Source organism: Drosophila navojoa, chromosome 3 (assembly GCF_054131105.1).
Source record: "Drosophila navojoa isolate 15081-1374.11 chromosome 3, UAZ_NAV_1.0, whole genome shotgun sequence".
Classification (NCBI taxonomy): domain Eukaryota; kingdom Metazoa; phylum Arthropoda; class Insecta; order Diptera; family Drosophilidae; genus Drosophila; species Drosophila navojoa.
In genome coordinates, this window is record NC_142891.1 from 31,005,228 (window position 1) to 31,019,583 (window position 14,356).

The following is a 14,356-nucleotide window of genomic DNA, read 5'->3' on the forward strand; positions in this document are numbered from 1 at the left end:
TATGTTTAGTTCATCGCGCTGCCCTGATATCTACAGCTGCACGCAGCTACATACATACATTGTCTAGCATTGTCTAGCTGAAAATACATATCTTCGCATCTGCCACGCCTCTACACTGTCGCTGCTACACACACGCACCACAATTTGATTTAAAAAGGGCACAGCTACCGTGCCAGCTTTTGCCAGTATTAACTAGTCACTGGGCTTATATTTGCACCGTTTGGAGTGAAAAAATAATAATTATAGAATAAAATCTAGGTTAATCATAGTCGATAAGCTATAGACATTATGTATTCTTAATCCTAACTATACACCTATTCCCAATGAAAATTTCTTATTAGTTAAACTCTCTCTATCGTAACTCCTTTCTTTGTCACTATCCGCTTTCGTTTTCTTTTTTTATGCATTATATTTTTTTGGGTAGTTAGATTCATTTTCAAAATTTAGCACATTTGCAGCCACACCGAAATGGAAGCGCTTTCATCGCGGGATATTGCTGTAAGTGACGAATCATTCCATATTTAACGTTGCACATTTATTTTTATTACTTTCCGTCAGCGGTCATAACAGCTGCATTAGAAAAAACATAATGCATAAGCAATAATCTTCTTTCGCACGCATCAAATTGAATTTGATCAGCTGATCTATTGCTGAGAGGAAAAGCTCTCCAAAAGCTCTCCTATCGCTTTTTATCTGTTCTTCTGCCTTCTGCCCAAAGCAATTATGTATAATTATTTTGTTTATAGTAAATTTAATGAAGTATAACTAAATTTCTTTATTTTGGGGCCATGCGGCGCGTTTTGATAGGTGTTTAGCTCTCCAAGCTGGGGAAGGGGTCGCTGAGAATATAGGCAGGTAGCCAGCGACCAAGGTAGGGTGGGCACGGTCGGTCGCCTTAATATCTAAGGCCGACGTTCGCTGAGCAGGCACATATTTGCTTGCGCAGCGAGACCCAGCTTGGACAGGTATGTTTGTGTGTGTCTAAATCTGTTCTATCTCTCTCTCTCTTCTTTTCTCTCTTCTAAGCAAGTGGCCGAAGATAATCGTTTGCACGCGATTTATATTAATAAATATATTTTAGCAGCGCTAGGAGTCGCAGTTCCCCTCTTCTTACCCCCTTCCCTTCTCCCGATGACCCATTGGCCGGATCCAGCGCGTGCACTGCTCTAATCCTCCTATTCTACCATCTGCGCTTGATAACGTAACTCGTTACAGAATTAATTTTAAAATCATATATTTATTTTGGCGCCCAACGTGGGGCCAGACAGTCCGGCAGCCCCGACAACAATCGATTCAAGTCATTATCAGCTGACTTATTTTATCTCTTCGATTTGTCTCGGTTCACTTGCAAAAGCAATTATGTATTCCAGTTTATTAAATGGGACGTGCGTACCTAATATTACATATTCTTGTAGCTGGATGTGGATTTCAATGGACACGATCTATTATCCTCCGCGCAATGAAATTGTGGTATCGCCGCCTTAATGACTATAATTTTAGTCATGAATATGGTTTATGTCATTTTTGCTTCTATTTCGTTTTGTACTCTTTATTAAAATTTTCTACTTTCTTAGCACCTTTGTACCCGTCTAAATTTATCTATTGGATGTGTTCGCATGGTACCCCAAAATCGTATGTAATTGAAATATTCTTTTGAATTGGGTTTACTTATTATTTTATTTTTTTTGCAGTTACTGTTTTGCGGATTTAATTTTGTTTGCTTTCTTCAGTTTTTTTTTGCATTTACATATATAGGGAATTGATTTATTGTGTTCCTTTTCTTTTTATTTTTTTTTTTATTTTTTTTAGTTAGTTTAACCGAATTATTTAATTCTTTATTATTCCTACTAGTTAATAGTCAGTTAAGTTTTTTTACCTTTTTGCCATTTCCTTGCAATATAGTTGCCAATTATATCGATTCGAAAATGCCTTTAACGCGCAGTAGCGAAAATTTATCCCGGCCTGATGAGCCTATCATAAACTGTTTTATTTGTACAGAATCTATTATTAATGAAAGCCAGCTATTTAAAACAAGTTGTGGCCATACCTTTCATCAATCGTGTTTTAACACCAAGATAGCTAATAAGACAGTCTGTCCAGTGTGTAAACAGTCGCTGCGATTACCGAGTGTTGCCGTCAGTACAGAATCTTTAATGGATAAGCCATCAGGGTCGAATGTAGCAACTAAAACTAGATCCCAGGCAAGAAAGACAGCAACCTCCAATATGTCTGAAGGCGATATTTCGTCACCAGCCTTGGTTTCTTCAGTGGCGCCCCCTCTTACTCCAGACTTGGCTACAATAATAGCTGACGCCATTTCTGCCGCTTCACTTCGGCAAACAGAGTTGATAGCTCAGATTTCTTTGAGGCAAAGTGAGACGTTGTCGCAGGTGATAGAGAGTGGCTTCCAGAAACTGCTTTCATCATCCGCAGAGCCGCATACAAGTCGCAGTCCCATACTGCCAGTGCAAGATAATACCAGCAATCTCGGCCAACAAGAGTTTCAACCAGCCTCAACTGTATCTGGCACCCATTCAAACAATAGATTCACGTCATTAGGAACGGATTTGCGACCAGATCGCATCAGCCAAATTATTTCAAATTGGAAGGTTCGTTTCAATGGCAAAACGGCCTTGTCAGTAGAAGATTTCATATATCGAACTGAAGCTCTAACGCATCAGACGCTAGAAGGCAATTTTGAGCTGTTGTCTAAATACGTTAGCAACCTCTTTGATGGTAGTGCGAGTGATTGGTTCTGGCGCTATCACAAAAGTGTGCCGGGGATTCGCTGGCAAGAACTTTGTTTTGCACTTAGAGAGCAATTTAATGATGATAGAACTGACCTTCATATCCGAGCTGCTATCGATAGGCGTAAGCAAAAGATAGGCGAACCCTTCGATGAGTTCCATGAGGCCATCGTAGCACTTGCGGACAAACTTTCGAGTCCCTTGCGTGAGTTAACTCTACTCCAAATTCTCCGTAATAATTTGCTCCCTGAAATTCAGCATGAACTTCTTTATGAGAGAATTGAAAGAGTTGCTCAGTTGCGACATTTGGTACGCACACGCGAAATTTTCTTGCAAACGATTGGCAAGCCATTAGTTTCTCGGCCGCATCCTATACCTATGCCACGTCGCTCAGTTAATGGAATGGCAATAGAGCACGAGTCTTCGGATGAGGACGTAGATAATCCAGAAGTATCAGCAGTAAATTTACTGTGCTGGAACTGTAATGCAACAGGGCACAGGTACCAAGATTGTACTGCGGAACGTCGAGTATTTTGTTATGGTTGTGGCAAACCCGACACGTATAAGCCTTCGTGCATGAAATGCAACAAGCATTCAAAAAACTCGTCAGCCCGTGCACCGTCGACCAGTGCACGCAAACAAATGAAGTCGACATCAACCAACACATAGATTTTCAATCCGTTGACTATACCAACGACCCAATTACGACCTCACAACTTTATGATGCCCATTCCGAAACAATACACACACAAATAAACTCCAAATCTCGCTCTCAGCTACGTCGCATCTCAGCAAAAAAACGTCATAAGATAGAGCAGAAGCAGCTAATGTTAGCTGTGATAGCAAACGCTCAAGATATTAGGCCATATGCAAATGTTAGTTTATTAGGAAAGAGTATTACTGGCCTAATGGACACAGGCGCTTCCATAAGCTGTATTGGTGGTGAATTTTGTAATCATGTTCTTAATTCAAATATTGTATTTAAGCCTCTAAATTCAGCTGTACGTACTGCAGATGGCAAGGCGCAGAATATAATAGGCAAAATCACTACAGAAATCAAATTTAAAAATGAAGCTAGAATGTTGACATTTTATATAGTACCCTCCTTATCTCAAGATTTATATTTAGGGATAGATTTTTGGACCCAATTTAATCTTCTTCCCCACAGTTAATAATTTGTCTTCTTTAGAGGATCGCAACCTAAAGCCACTTACAGTCACGCAGCATCAATTGCTGCTGCAACACGTTAACATGTTCCCTTCTTTTGCTAAACTGGGCTTGGGACGAACAACTCTTCTTTTGCATGAGATTAATGTCGCCGGAGCCGCTCCAATTAAGCAACGTCATTATCCAGTTTCACCTGCAGTAGAAAAGTTAATGTATGAAGAGCTGGACAGAATGCTTAAATTAGGCGTGATAGAGGAGTCACAAAGCGCTTGGTCTTCTCCAGTTGTGTTAGTTCGCAAACCGGGAAAGGTTCGTTTGTGTTTAGATAGCAGGCGTGTTAATGCGGTTACCATTAAGGATGCATATCCTATGCCGTTCATTGATGGTATTCTTAGTAGGTTACCAAAAGCTGAATTCATAACCAGCTTAGACTTAAAAGATGCTTTTTGGCAAATTCCACTAGAGCCGAAGTCACGCGATAAAACCGCATTTAGCGTACCTGGTAGGCCGTTGTATCAATACACAGTTTTGGGCTTTGTAATGCTCCACAGACAATGTCCAAGTTGATGGATAAAATAATACCTACTAATCTGCGTCGCGAAGTTTTTATCTATTTAGATGACTTGTTGATAGTATCGGATACTTTCGAACGGCATCTAAATGTCCTAAAAGAGTTGGCAAATCACATAAAAACAGCAGGGTTGACCATCAATATCGAGAAAAGTAATTTCTGTCTCAAAGAGGTAAAATATTTAGGTCATGTGATTGGCAATGGCACAGTTAACACAGACCCTGATAAAATTGTATCTATTACAGAATTCCCAGTCCCGAGGTCAGTCAAACAAGTTAGGCGGTTTTTAGGTATGACGGGATGGTATAATAAATTTATTCAGAACTATGCCACCATTGCATCCCCCATAACAGACACGCTGAAACATAAACAAAAATTTGTATGTGGTGAGTCAGCTCAAAAAGCGTTCGAAGAACTCAAGGAGAAGCTTAGTACGGCTCCAGTTTTGCATAGTCCAAATTTTGACAGACCATTCTCTATACACTGCGATGCCAGCCATACAGGTGTTGGTGCTGTGTTAGTCCAGGTAACAGACAATAATGAAGAGGTACCGGTGGCTTTTATATCTCGAAAACTTAACCGTTGTCAAAGGAATTATTCCGTAACGGAAAAAGAATGTCTGGCAGCTATTTTAGCGATAAAAAAATTTAGAGCTTACGTTGAAGGACAAGAATTTTCTGTAGTCACAGACCATGCTTCTCTAAAATGGCTCATGTCTCAAACTGACTTGAGTTCTCGGTTAGCAAGGTGGGCTTTAAAACTTCAGGGCTATGATTTTAAAATAGTCCATAGAAAAGGCAGTCAAAACATTGTACCAGATGCTTTATCGCGAGTGTACACAGAAGATGTGTCTGCAATTTCAGCCGATTGTCTAGTGGATCTCGACTCAGATCATTTTAAGACATCTGACTATCAAGAACTTAAAGCCAAAATATTAGCCAACCAATCTAGATCACCAGATGTGAAGGTAGTTAACGATTATATATATCGGAGAGCCGATCACGCGTTGGGTGAGAAAGTAGCCGATGATTTGTGTTGGAAACTTTGGGTTCCCCAATCGCTGGTTCCAGAAGTCCTTAAGAAGGCCCACGAGCCTCCACTAGCTTCTCATCCAGGCATAAACAAACAACATACGCCGATATCTTTATTGGCCAAAAATGGCAGTAGATGTAAAAAAATTCGTTAATAATTGCGAGAGTTGCAAGTGCAACAAGCACCCAAATTACACACTACGTCCACCCTTAGGAAAATCAGGCTCAACGCAACGAGTGTTCCAAAAGCTTTATGTTGACTTTCTAGGTCCATATCCGCGAAGCCGCTCCGGGCACGTAGGAGTATTTGTTGTTTTAGACCATCTGTCGAAATTTCCTTTTTTGAAACCCGTCAAAAATTTGACTGCCGACGCCATCACAGACTATTTAGAGCAGGATTTGTTTCATTGCTTCGGAGTTCCCGAAACTATAGTCTCTGACAATGGTGTACAGTTCAAGTCTCAGGTGTTCAACGTATTATTACAAAAGTATGGAATTAGTCATACATATACGGCCGTTTACTCTCCACAAGCAAATGCTTCGGAGCGAGTCAACCGATCGGTGGTAGCAGCAATAAAATCTTATATTGCGCCTGACCAAAAAGATTGGGACGCGCATCTAAGCTCTATCTGTTGCGCTCTGCGTTCAGACGTACATTCGGCTATCGGCACAAGCCCTTATCGAATCGCCTTTGGCCAAAATATGGTGACCAATGCATCCACGTATAAACTGTTATGTAACTTGAACTTCTTAGAAGATCGCGCTATTCAATTTAATCGCGACGATTCATTTGATCTTATACGCGACAGGGCAAAAGATTGCATGCAACAACAACGTACTCGAAACGAGAACACATATAATATGCGTTGTCGTGATGTTTCATTTGTGGTAGGTCAGGAAGTTTACAGGCGTAATTTTCAACAAAGTAACTTTGTACGGGGCTTCAATGCGAAACTAGCTCCGAATTTCGTAAAGGCAAGAATTAAGAAAAAACTTGGCAATAGTTATTATGAAATTGAAGATTTGCAGGGTCGCTTGATTGGTAAATACCATGCAAAAGACCTAAAACAATAATCGCAGAGTCCAGCGCGAATCACCCTATAGTGTGATTTTGGTAGGGGGGGTCTTGTAGTGGCGCTGGAATAGAAAAAAGAATCAGCCTAAAAGTAGGCAATCCGCTGAGCTTGGAGTGGGTTGGAAAAGTTGATCACGCGATCACGGATGTGGCAATCCCAAATCTGGATTTAACAGGAGAAATTGTCACTCTCACCTAGGTCATAAAAAACTGTTCCCAAGCGATGACTTGCCGCCTCATGGGATCGGCCATATTTCCTTTTTCTTTTTTCAATCTCAACCACCGACCACAAAGGTTGACTAAAAATTTCACTGTGAAAAGTTGTGAGCATTGTGAAAATTGAAATTAAAGTAAAATTTTTTTTGTGAAAGTGCCAAATCAATGAAAGGTAAGCCGAATCCTTTAAGGCCATAAAACAAAAGAAGGAAAAAGCAACAATTATTTATGTCCAATGTATGCACAAACCTCTTTGCAGGTTTGGCACCCAGCCTAAAACTTAATTTCTTTTTGCCAGCGTGCAAATGGGTTCGCAGCCGCGCTACGTATGTTTAGTTCATCGCGCTGCCCTGATATCTACAGCTGCACGCAGCTACATACATACATTGTCTAGCATTGTCTAGCTGAAAATACATATCTTCGCATCTGCCACGCCTCTACACTGTCGCTGCTACACACACGCACCACAATTTGATTTAAAAAGGGCACAGCTACCGTGCCAGCTTTTGCTAGTATTAACTAGTCACTGGGCTTATATTTGCACCGTTTGGAGTGAAAAAATAATAATTATAGAATAAAATCTAGGTTAATCATAGTCGATAAGCTATAGACATTATGTATTCTTAATCCTAACTATACACCTATTCCCAATGAAAATTTCTTATTAGTTAAACTCTCTCTATCGTAACTCCTTTCTTTGTCACTATCCGCTTTCGTTTTCTTTTTTTATGCATTATATTTTTTTGGGTAGTTAGATTCATTTTCAAAATTTAGCACATTTGCAGCCACACCGAAATGGAAGCGCTTTCATCGCGGGATATTGCTGTAAGTGACGAATCATTCCATATTTAACGTTGCACATTTATTTTTATTACTTTCCGTCAGCGGTCATAACAGCTGCATTAGAAAAAACATAATGCATAAGCAATAATCTTCTTTCGCACGCATCAAATTGAATTTGATCAGCTGATCTATTGCTGAAAGGAAAAGCTCTCCAAAAGCTCTCCTATCGCTTTTTATCTGTTCTTCTGCCTTCTGCCCAAAGCAATTATGTATAATTATTTTGTTTATAGTAAATTTAATGAAGTATAACTAAATTTCTTTATTTTGGGGCCATGCGGCGCGTTTTGATAGGTGTTTAGCTCTCCAAGCTGGGGAAGGGGTCGCTGAGAATATAGGCAGGTAGCCAGCGACCAAGGTAGGGTGGGCACGGTCGGTCGCCTTAATATCTAAGGCCGACGTTCGCTGAGCAGGCACATATTTGCTTGCGCAGCGAGACCCAGCTTGGACAGGTATGTTTGTGTGTGTCTAAATCTGTTCTATCTCTCTCTCTCTTCTTTTCTCTCTTCTAAGCAAGTGGCCGAAGATAATCGTTTGCACGCGATTTATATTAATAAATATATTTTAGCAGCGCTAGGAGCCGCAGTTCCCCTCTTCTTACCCCCTTCCCTTCTCCCGATGACCCATTGGCCGGATCCAGCGCGTGCACTGCTCTAATCCTCCTATTCTACCATCTGCGCTTGATAACGTAACTCGTTACACCTGCACCCATTGAAAATGGGAAATCAGGGTATAATGGTTTTGTTGAAATGTATGTAACAGGCAGAAGGAGGCGTGGCAGACCCCACAAAGTATATATATTCTTGATCAGGGTGACCAGCTGAGTCGATTTAGCCCTGTCCGTCTGTCTGTCCATCCGTCCGTCCGTCCGTCCGTCCGTCTGTCCGTCCGTCCGTATGTTTGAACGCGTCGATCTCAGAAGATATAAGAGCTAGAGACTTCAACTTTTTTTTTAAATCAAGCGCATATCGAGTTTATCACTAAAAAACGATAACTCATTCCGATATTTTTTATCGATAAAAAACCTTATCGAAGTTCACTTAAATAATTATATCTCCTACATCTTTCAAGCTAGAGTCTCCAAATTTAAAATGTATATTAAGATGAACTTTATACAATTTCGGTTTTTGTTAAAATTTACCCCCACCCCTCAATCCACCCCCTCACCCTCATCTCTGTAAAAGTCGTATATCAAATACTAGAGACTTGTGCTTCGGCATATACATACATTTAAACAATATGATTACGTTCTGAAAGTTTCATTACGATCATACGTCTAGAAATTAAATTATTCAACGAATAAGTTCTCATTATATTGCCACCACTGCAGCGCAACCCAAGCGCAATCGCCTGTATATGCGTGTGTGTGTGTGTGTGTGTGTTTGTTTGTATGTGTGTGTGTATTTGTTTGTATGTGTGTGTGTGTGTGCTAACTATTATTGAAATATCAGTTGCTTGTAGGGTTCAGGGGATCTCGTAGTCGAGCAGTCTCGACTAGAGCTTTCTTACTTGTTAATTAATTTTAATTTTAAAATATATATATATTTTTTTTTTTTTTGTGATGACCAGTGGCTGGTCTCATCCTTCTACCTTGGAGGGTCCCTAAGGAATCGCAAAGTTGGATTTTATTATACTACTTAGTAGTCTTACGGTGCTCTATTTTCCTTCGACTCAAATTAGCAACCGATTTACTTAAATAAAATCTATCCCTAACAAGCTGCGGCTTTAGCAGCAGCGACGGTGGCAGCGCTGTCGTCGGCGATGTCATTGGCCTGTTGGGCACCTTGGAGTTGGAGTTGCGCGTGTTGTTATTCTTCTTAGAATTATGCCGGCCGAATTGGCGTGTGCAGGAAATGCAACCGCATGGATCAATTTATTATACTCATTCACGAAAGTGAAATGAGTATATTGGTTTTGTGCAATGTCCGTCTTGCTGTCCGTCCGTCTGTCCGTATGCACGCAGTCTATTTCGGCACTAATGAAGCTAGAGACTTGAAATTTGGAACATATACTATATGTATACTATATGTATATCGCCGATTTGAAAAGTTTTAAAATTTTTTGTACTAGCCCACTAGGGGCGTGACAAATCGGAAAATGCATTTTCCGATATGCCAGACATCATGTTAGTTGAAGAGCTAGAAAGCTGAAATTTGGTATGTAGATCCGTGTCGACCACCCAAGATCACCAGCTAATGCCCTCCACCCCCATTGGGGACGAGGCAAATCGGATAAAACTGTATCTCCCAAAGTGGTAAATCTAGAATGCTGAAATTTTGCACGTGAGCTAATGTTATGATTCTTTAAAGGTGGGTAGAAAAATTATATATCTACGCCTACTAGGTGCGTGGCAAATCGGACTTGAACGTATAGGTGATTTGGGAGGTTGACCTCCCAAGTCTAATGAGCTGTGATTGATTTTTCTCCGCAAACGGCAGCTACGAGAGCAACTACGAAAGCAACAGAAAAGGAAATGAGAAAAACAATGTATATGCTCCGTAGCAGTAGCAAAAAAAATGTTTTTCATTTGCTCTGCTCTCATCTCGCTTTCAATGCTTGTGCTATTGCTACAGATACAAATAACGGATCGCAAATTTGTTGCTTTTACTATTGCTCCGATGTTCTATGCTATGGAGAAGAGCAGAAGAGCATTCGTTTTGTTTTTGTGCTCTCTGCTATGCTACGTAGCCTTTCGAAATCAGAGCAATAGCGAGAGCAGAGCAATATCTTGATTGAAATTGCTGCTATGTAGCAGCAATGGTAAATGGTAATTTATGTTTGGGAGCATGGAAATGACTTAAAAAACTCATTTCAAGTCGACTCGAAGGTCCTATAAATTAACTTAGATCCCCATTGATATTTCGATGGCCTCCTCGTGGTGTTCCCTGGATACCGACTACAAATTTATAATCGGAAGCTAATTCGAGCGGCGACTTTAACGACTGAAGATTTATTTATATTTAAATTTAAACTTAATAAATGCCGCTATAGGAATATAGTATCACGCATACGGACTGTGAATAAGTATTCTGCAGTTGGTAACGCCCGACTGCAAAGTTCTTACTTGTTTGTTGTTATTTGTTGTATGTATGTAATCACTTAACAGGATCGACAAAATGCAAATGCTGGGCTTTAAAATTGCTACAGGCAACAAGAGCTTAACACACAAGCATGCTGATAGTACATGTAGCAAGGCAGACTGTGTGTGTGCATGCTCATCGCGAAAACATTTTCTCTATGCGCACCAACGCTTTCATACCCTCTCCAAAAAATAATAACGTAAATGCAAATAACTTGTACGAGATTTGCAAACGGTGTGAAGAGTTCGGTATACTCTTCACACAGAAGGGAAGACTTGGGTTCTTGCTGCGAAAAAAATTTCAATTTTCGTGAGCTGCTGCTTGTGCTCACATGCATACATACATATACATATTTGAGATAGTAAAGAGCATCGAGAGAGAGAGAGAGAGCAAGGAAAACTTGAGCATAGTGTGATCTTTTGTTCAACCATCGACCATCTCGGTCGATCGCATGAAGCAAAATGATTGTGCTTTCGCATATATTTTCGTAGCCTGAACCTAAAAGTGAGAAGCCGAGCAAATACGAAGTTGTGTGGGTCGCAATCTCCAAAAAAAGTGTGCAAAACGCTTTACACTACGTGTCCGGTCTATGTGTTGTCTGGTTAGTGGTGAGCTTAGTTTTGCGCTGCATCAGTGAATGTACTTCGGTATTGCCATCACAATTTCCAAAACTAAAGTGGCGTTGTGACAAGCACCGTGGCTTTCCTTTGTTCACTCTTCACTTGCCTGACCTGGTACTGACACTCCATATCATACAATTAATACGAAAGACACAGGCATTTTCCTACTAGTAAGGACGAGAAACTTTTTATTTATCAGGGGCGCCATCACTACAACAGCAACTATAATTATAACTTACCAAATCAACCTAAAAGACAATATTTTTGATGAGAAACGATTGAAACAAAGTTTTGCAAGCAGTATTATTACATTTTTATTTGAACAAGTGTGATGGTGACAAAGAAATTTGGTAATGTACTATTAATGATTATTTTGTTTACCACTGCTTGCCTCAAGAATTAAGCTAATCAGTAGGTAATGAAAGTTAGTTAAAAATTTATTGCTCATAATTCCGTCAGGTTCCTCCACAGGGTAGATTTTGTATCGAATTAGATTGCAATTGTCCACACGACTTCAGCTTAGTAAATACTTCCGTGAAGAATGCTGGCTCTGCATTTATTTTCAGCATCTTATTACTTAGTCTGTTTACAATGAATAAACATCTGAAATGATATACACAGATACGTTATTAATCTAATCCATGCTTTTTATATGTGCTATGATATTGAATGTGTTTGCATATTATTATGAATTATATTTATTATTATATTGAATATTTATAACTGTAATTAATCAATCCCCGAAATTTTACGAAAGAAAATCATTGAAAATGGGAAATCAGAAAGTATGTATGTATACTCTTGATTTAGCCCTGTCCGTCCGTCTGTCCGTATGTTTGAACGCGTCGATTTCAAAGAATATAAGAGCTAGAGACTTGATTTTTTTTAAATAACCGTATATACAGCGCGGATGTCTTTAAAAATCGATAACTATATGACTATTCCCGATATTTTATTATCGATTAAAAACATTATCAATTAAGGCAGAAGCCACTGTAGCTAATTGTGTATGATTTTTCAAATTTGTAAATTTTTCAATAGAATATGTGGATCATATGCTGAAATTTTCATTAAATTCGGTTAAGTCAATCGACGTTAAAAAATAAAATCTTTGGCCAATTAACACGTGCAGCAGTTACAACAGTTTTCCTATACGTGTGCACCCATACATTCAAACTTCTAGCACATTCTTAGAATCACATCAGTAGTTAGTTTGGTTTAGATTTGCTAGATGGCGCTGCAGCAGTGAATGTATTTCAGTTTTGCCATTGCGATTTCGAGCAGTGAGGTGGCGTCGTGATAAAAGGCGTGACGCTCGATCGGGAAGTTGCAGGTTCAAACCCAGGGAGCGTCGAAAACTTTATTAAAATTGTTTTAAAATTCGTATATTTTTAATTAAATGAGCTTTCTATTTCTCTTATATTTTTATATAAGCCGAAATTGAAATTTTAACCATACTTTATGTGCGTTATTAGTTTGGTTATTCTTGCACATTCTTAAAGTCACATTAGCAGTTAGATTGGTTTATACAATTGGCTTTACAATTTGACAGCAGCAAGAGTAACGCACGCAGGTCACAAATGCTCATACATGTAGCAAGGGACTACAAGTGTGTGTGTGCATGCCTGTCGCGAGATCATATTCTTTATGCGCCTCAACGCATTCATACCCTTCCCATAAATATATATCGAAACGATAACATTTTGTTTGCATGAATGTCGCAAACGATTTTAAGATTTCGGTATACTCTTCGATCAAAAGAAAAGAGCTGCGACCGCCGCGAAAAAATTTCAATTTTTGTGAGCTGCTGAGCTTCATGATTTGAGAGCCCACAGAGAGAAAGAGTTAGAGAGAGAGAGGGAGAGTAAGACAAAAAACGAAAAGCGCATACATAACCATGTCGTTTGCGTGCTTAGAACGTACTAATTTCGTCGTGCAATCTTTCATTACCCGAGCCAGCCAATACCAAGCCGAGCGAATACGAAGTTGGCCGGGCCCTGCTAGACAGATTTTGCGGCGTGGAAAAACGTTGCTCTACATGTCTAGTCTATGTGTTGTCTGGTCAGTGATAACACGCGCATATCAAGCTTATCACTAAAAATCGATAACTACTCCTGATATTTTATTATCGATTAAAAGCCTTATCGAAAGCTAGTTATTGAATTATATCTACTACAGCTTTAGAGCTAGAGCTTCCAAATTTTAAATGCAGATTTATGTATAATATATAATTTATATAATTTTATATAATTTCGGTTTTGGTTAAAATTTTGTAAAAGGCGTATTTCAAGTGTAGAGACTTGTGCTTTGGAATGTACATTCATTTGAACATTATGAGTATGTTCTGAAAGTTTCATTAAGGTTGGACGTCTAGAAATTAAATTATTCAACAAATAAATTAGTTAATATTGACCACACTGCAGCGCAGCCCAAGCGCAGTCGCTGCTTACTGCGCAGTTAGCAGAGCGCGTTCTAATACGTGCGTGTGTATGTAAGTGTGCCTAAAAAAAGTGCAGAGTGATTGACTGGAGGGTTCAAGGTATCTCCTAGTCGAGCAGTCTCCACTAGAGTCTTCTTACTTGTTCAATTTGTTCTACGTTCAGTTGACAACTTCCTTGTTCTTGTGAACTGCATTCTCTGTTCTTTAAGTGACTTTCTGCTTCTGTATCAGAAATTTCCGCCAGCTAAATTCTAGTTAGCATCCATGGCTGATCATTCGGGTCGAGCACAACTTAGTGTACCCGCTTTGCGTTTGATTAAACGCAGTGCCTCTGCATCTCCCATTCCGTCCGGGAAACCACAGACCACCAGCACATTCAAGCGCAGTCCAGTTTTGACCCGGTCAAGTCCAAAGCCCGCAAATTCATTAAACATGTCATCCGCGGTTAGGCTCATCAAATTTGAATCCCGCATTGACTATGCTGAGGATGTCAGCTCCACTCCGGCAGCTCAACTGGAAGCCTTAGCAATCCGACGGGATCGGGTCAAGGTCATATCAGTAGCGAATGC

General features: G+C 39.7%; 1 protein-coding gene and 1 long non-coding RNA gene across 2 annotated transcripts in view; both read left to right on the forward strand.

The window, feature by feature from the left end:
* LOC149092019 (uncharacterized) overlaps window positions 1-13,885 on the forward strand; it is a 55,073-nt gene extending 41,188 nt beyond the window's left edge. The window contains exon 3 of the long non-coding RNA XR_016196433.1: window positions 13,699-13,885. This is a non-coding gene — a long non-coding RNA (uncharacterized LOC149092019). The remainder of the gene's footprint in view (window positions 1-13,698) is intronic.
* LOC149092020 (uncharacterized) lies at window positions 1,766-3,899 on the forward strand. The gene has a single exon (XM_089257579.1). It carries the CDS (start codon window positions 1,926-1,928, stop codon window positions 3,414-3,416), a length of 1,491 nt encoding a protein of 496 aa, XP_089113705.1. The 5' UTR covers window positions 1,766-1,925; the 3' UTR covers window positions 3,417-3,899.
* Window positions 13,886-14,356: the final 471 nt, after the last annotated feature.

Bases quoted from the DNA above. Each gene is read 5' to 3' on its own strand.
- LOC149092020 (XM_089257579.1), top strand. From the start codon at position 1,926: ATGCCTTTAACGCGCAGTAGCGAAAATTTATCCCGGCCTGATGAGCCT.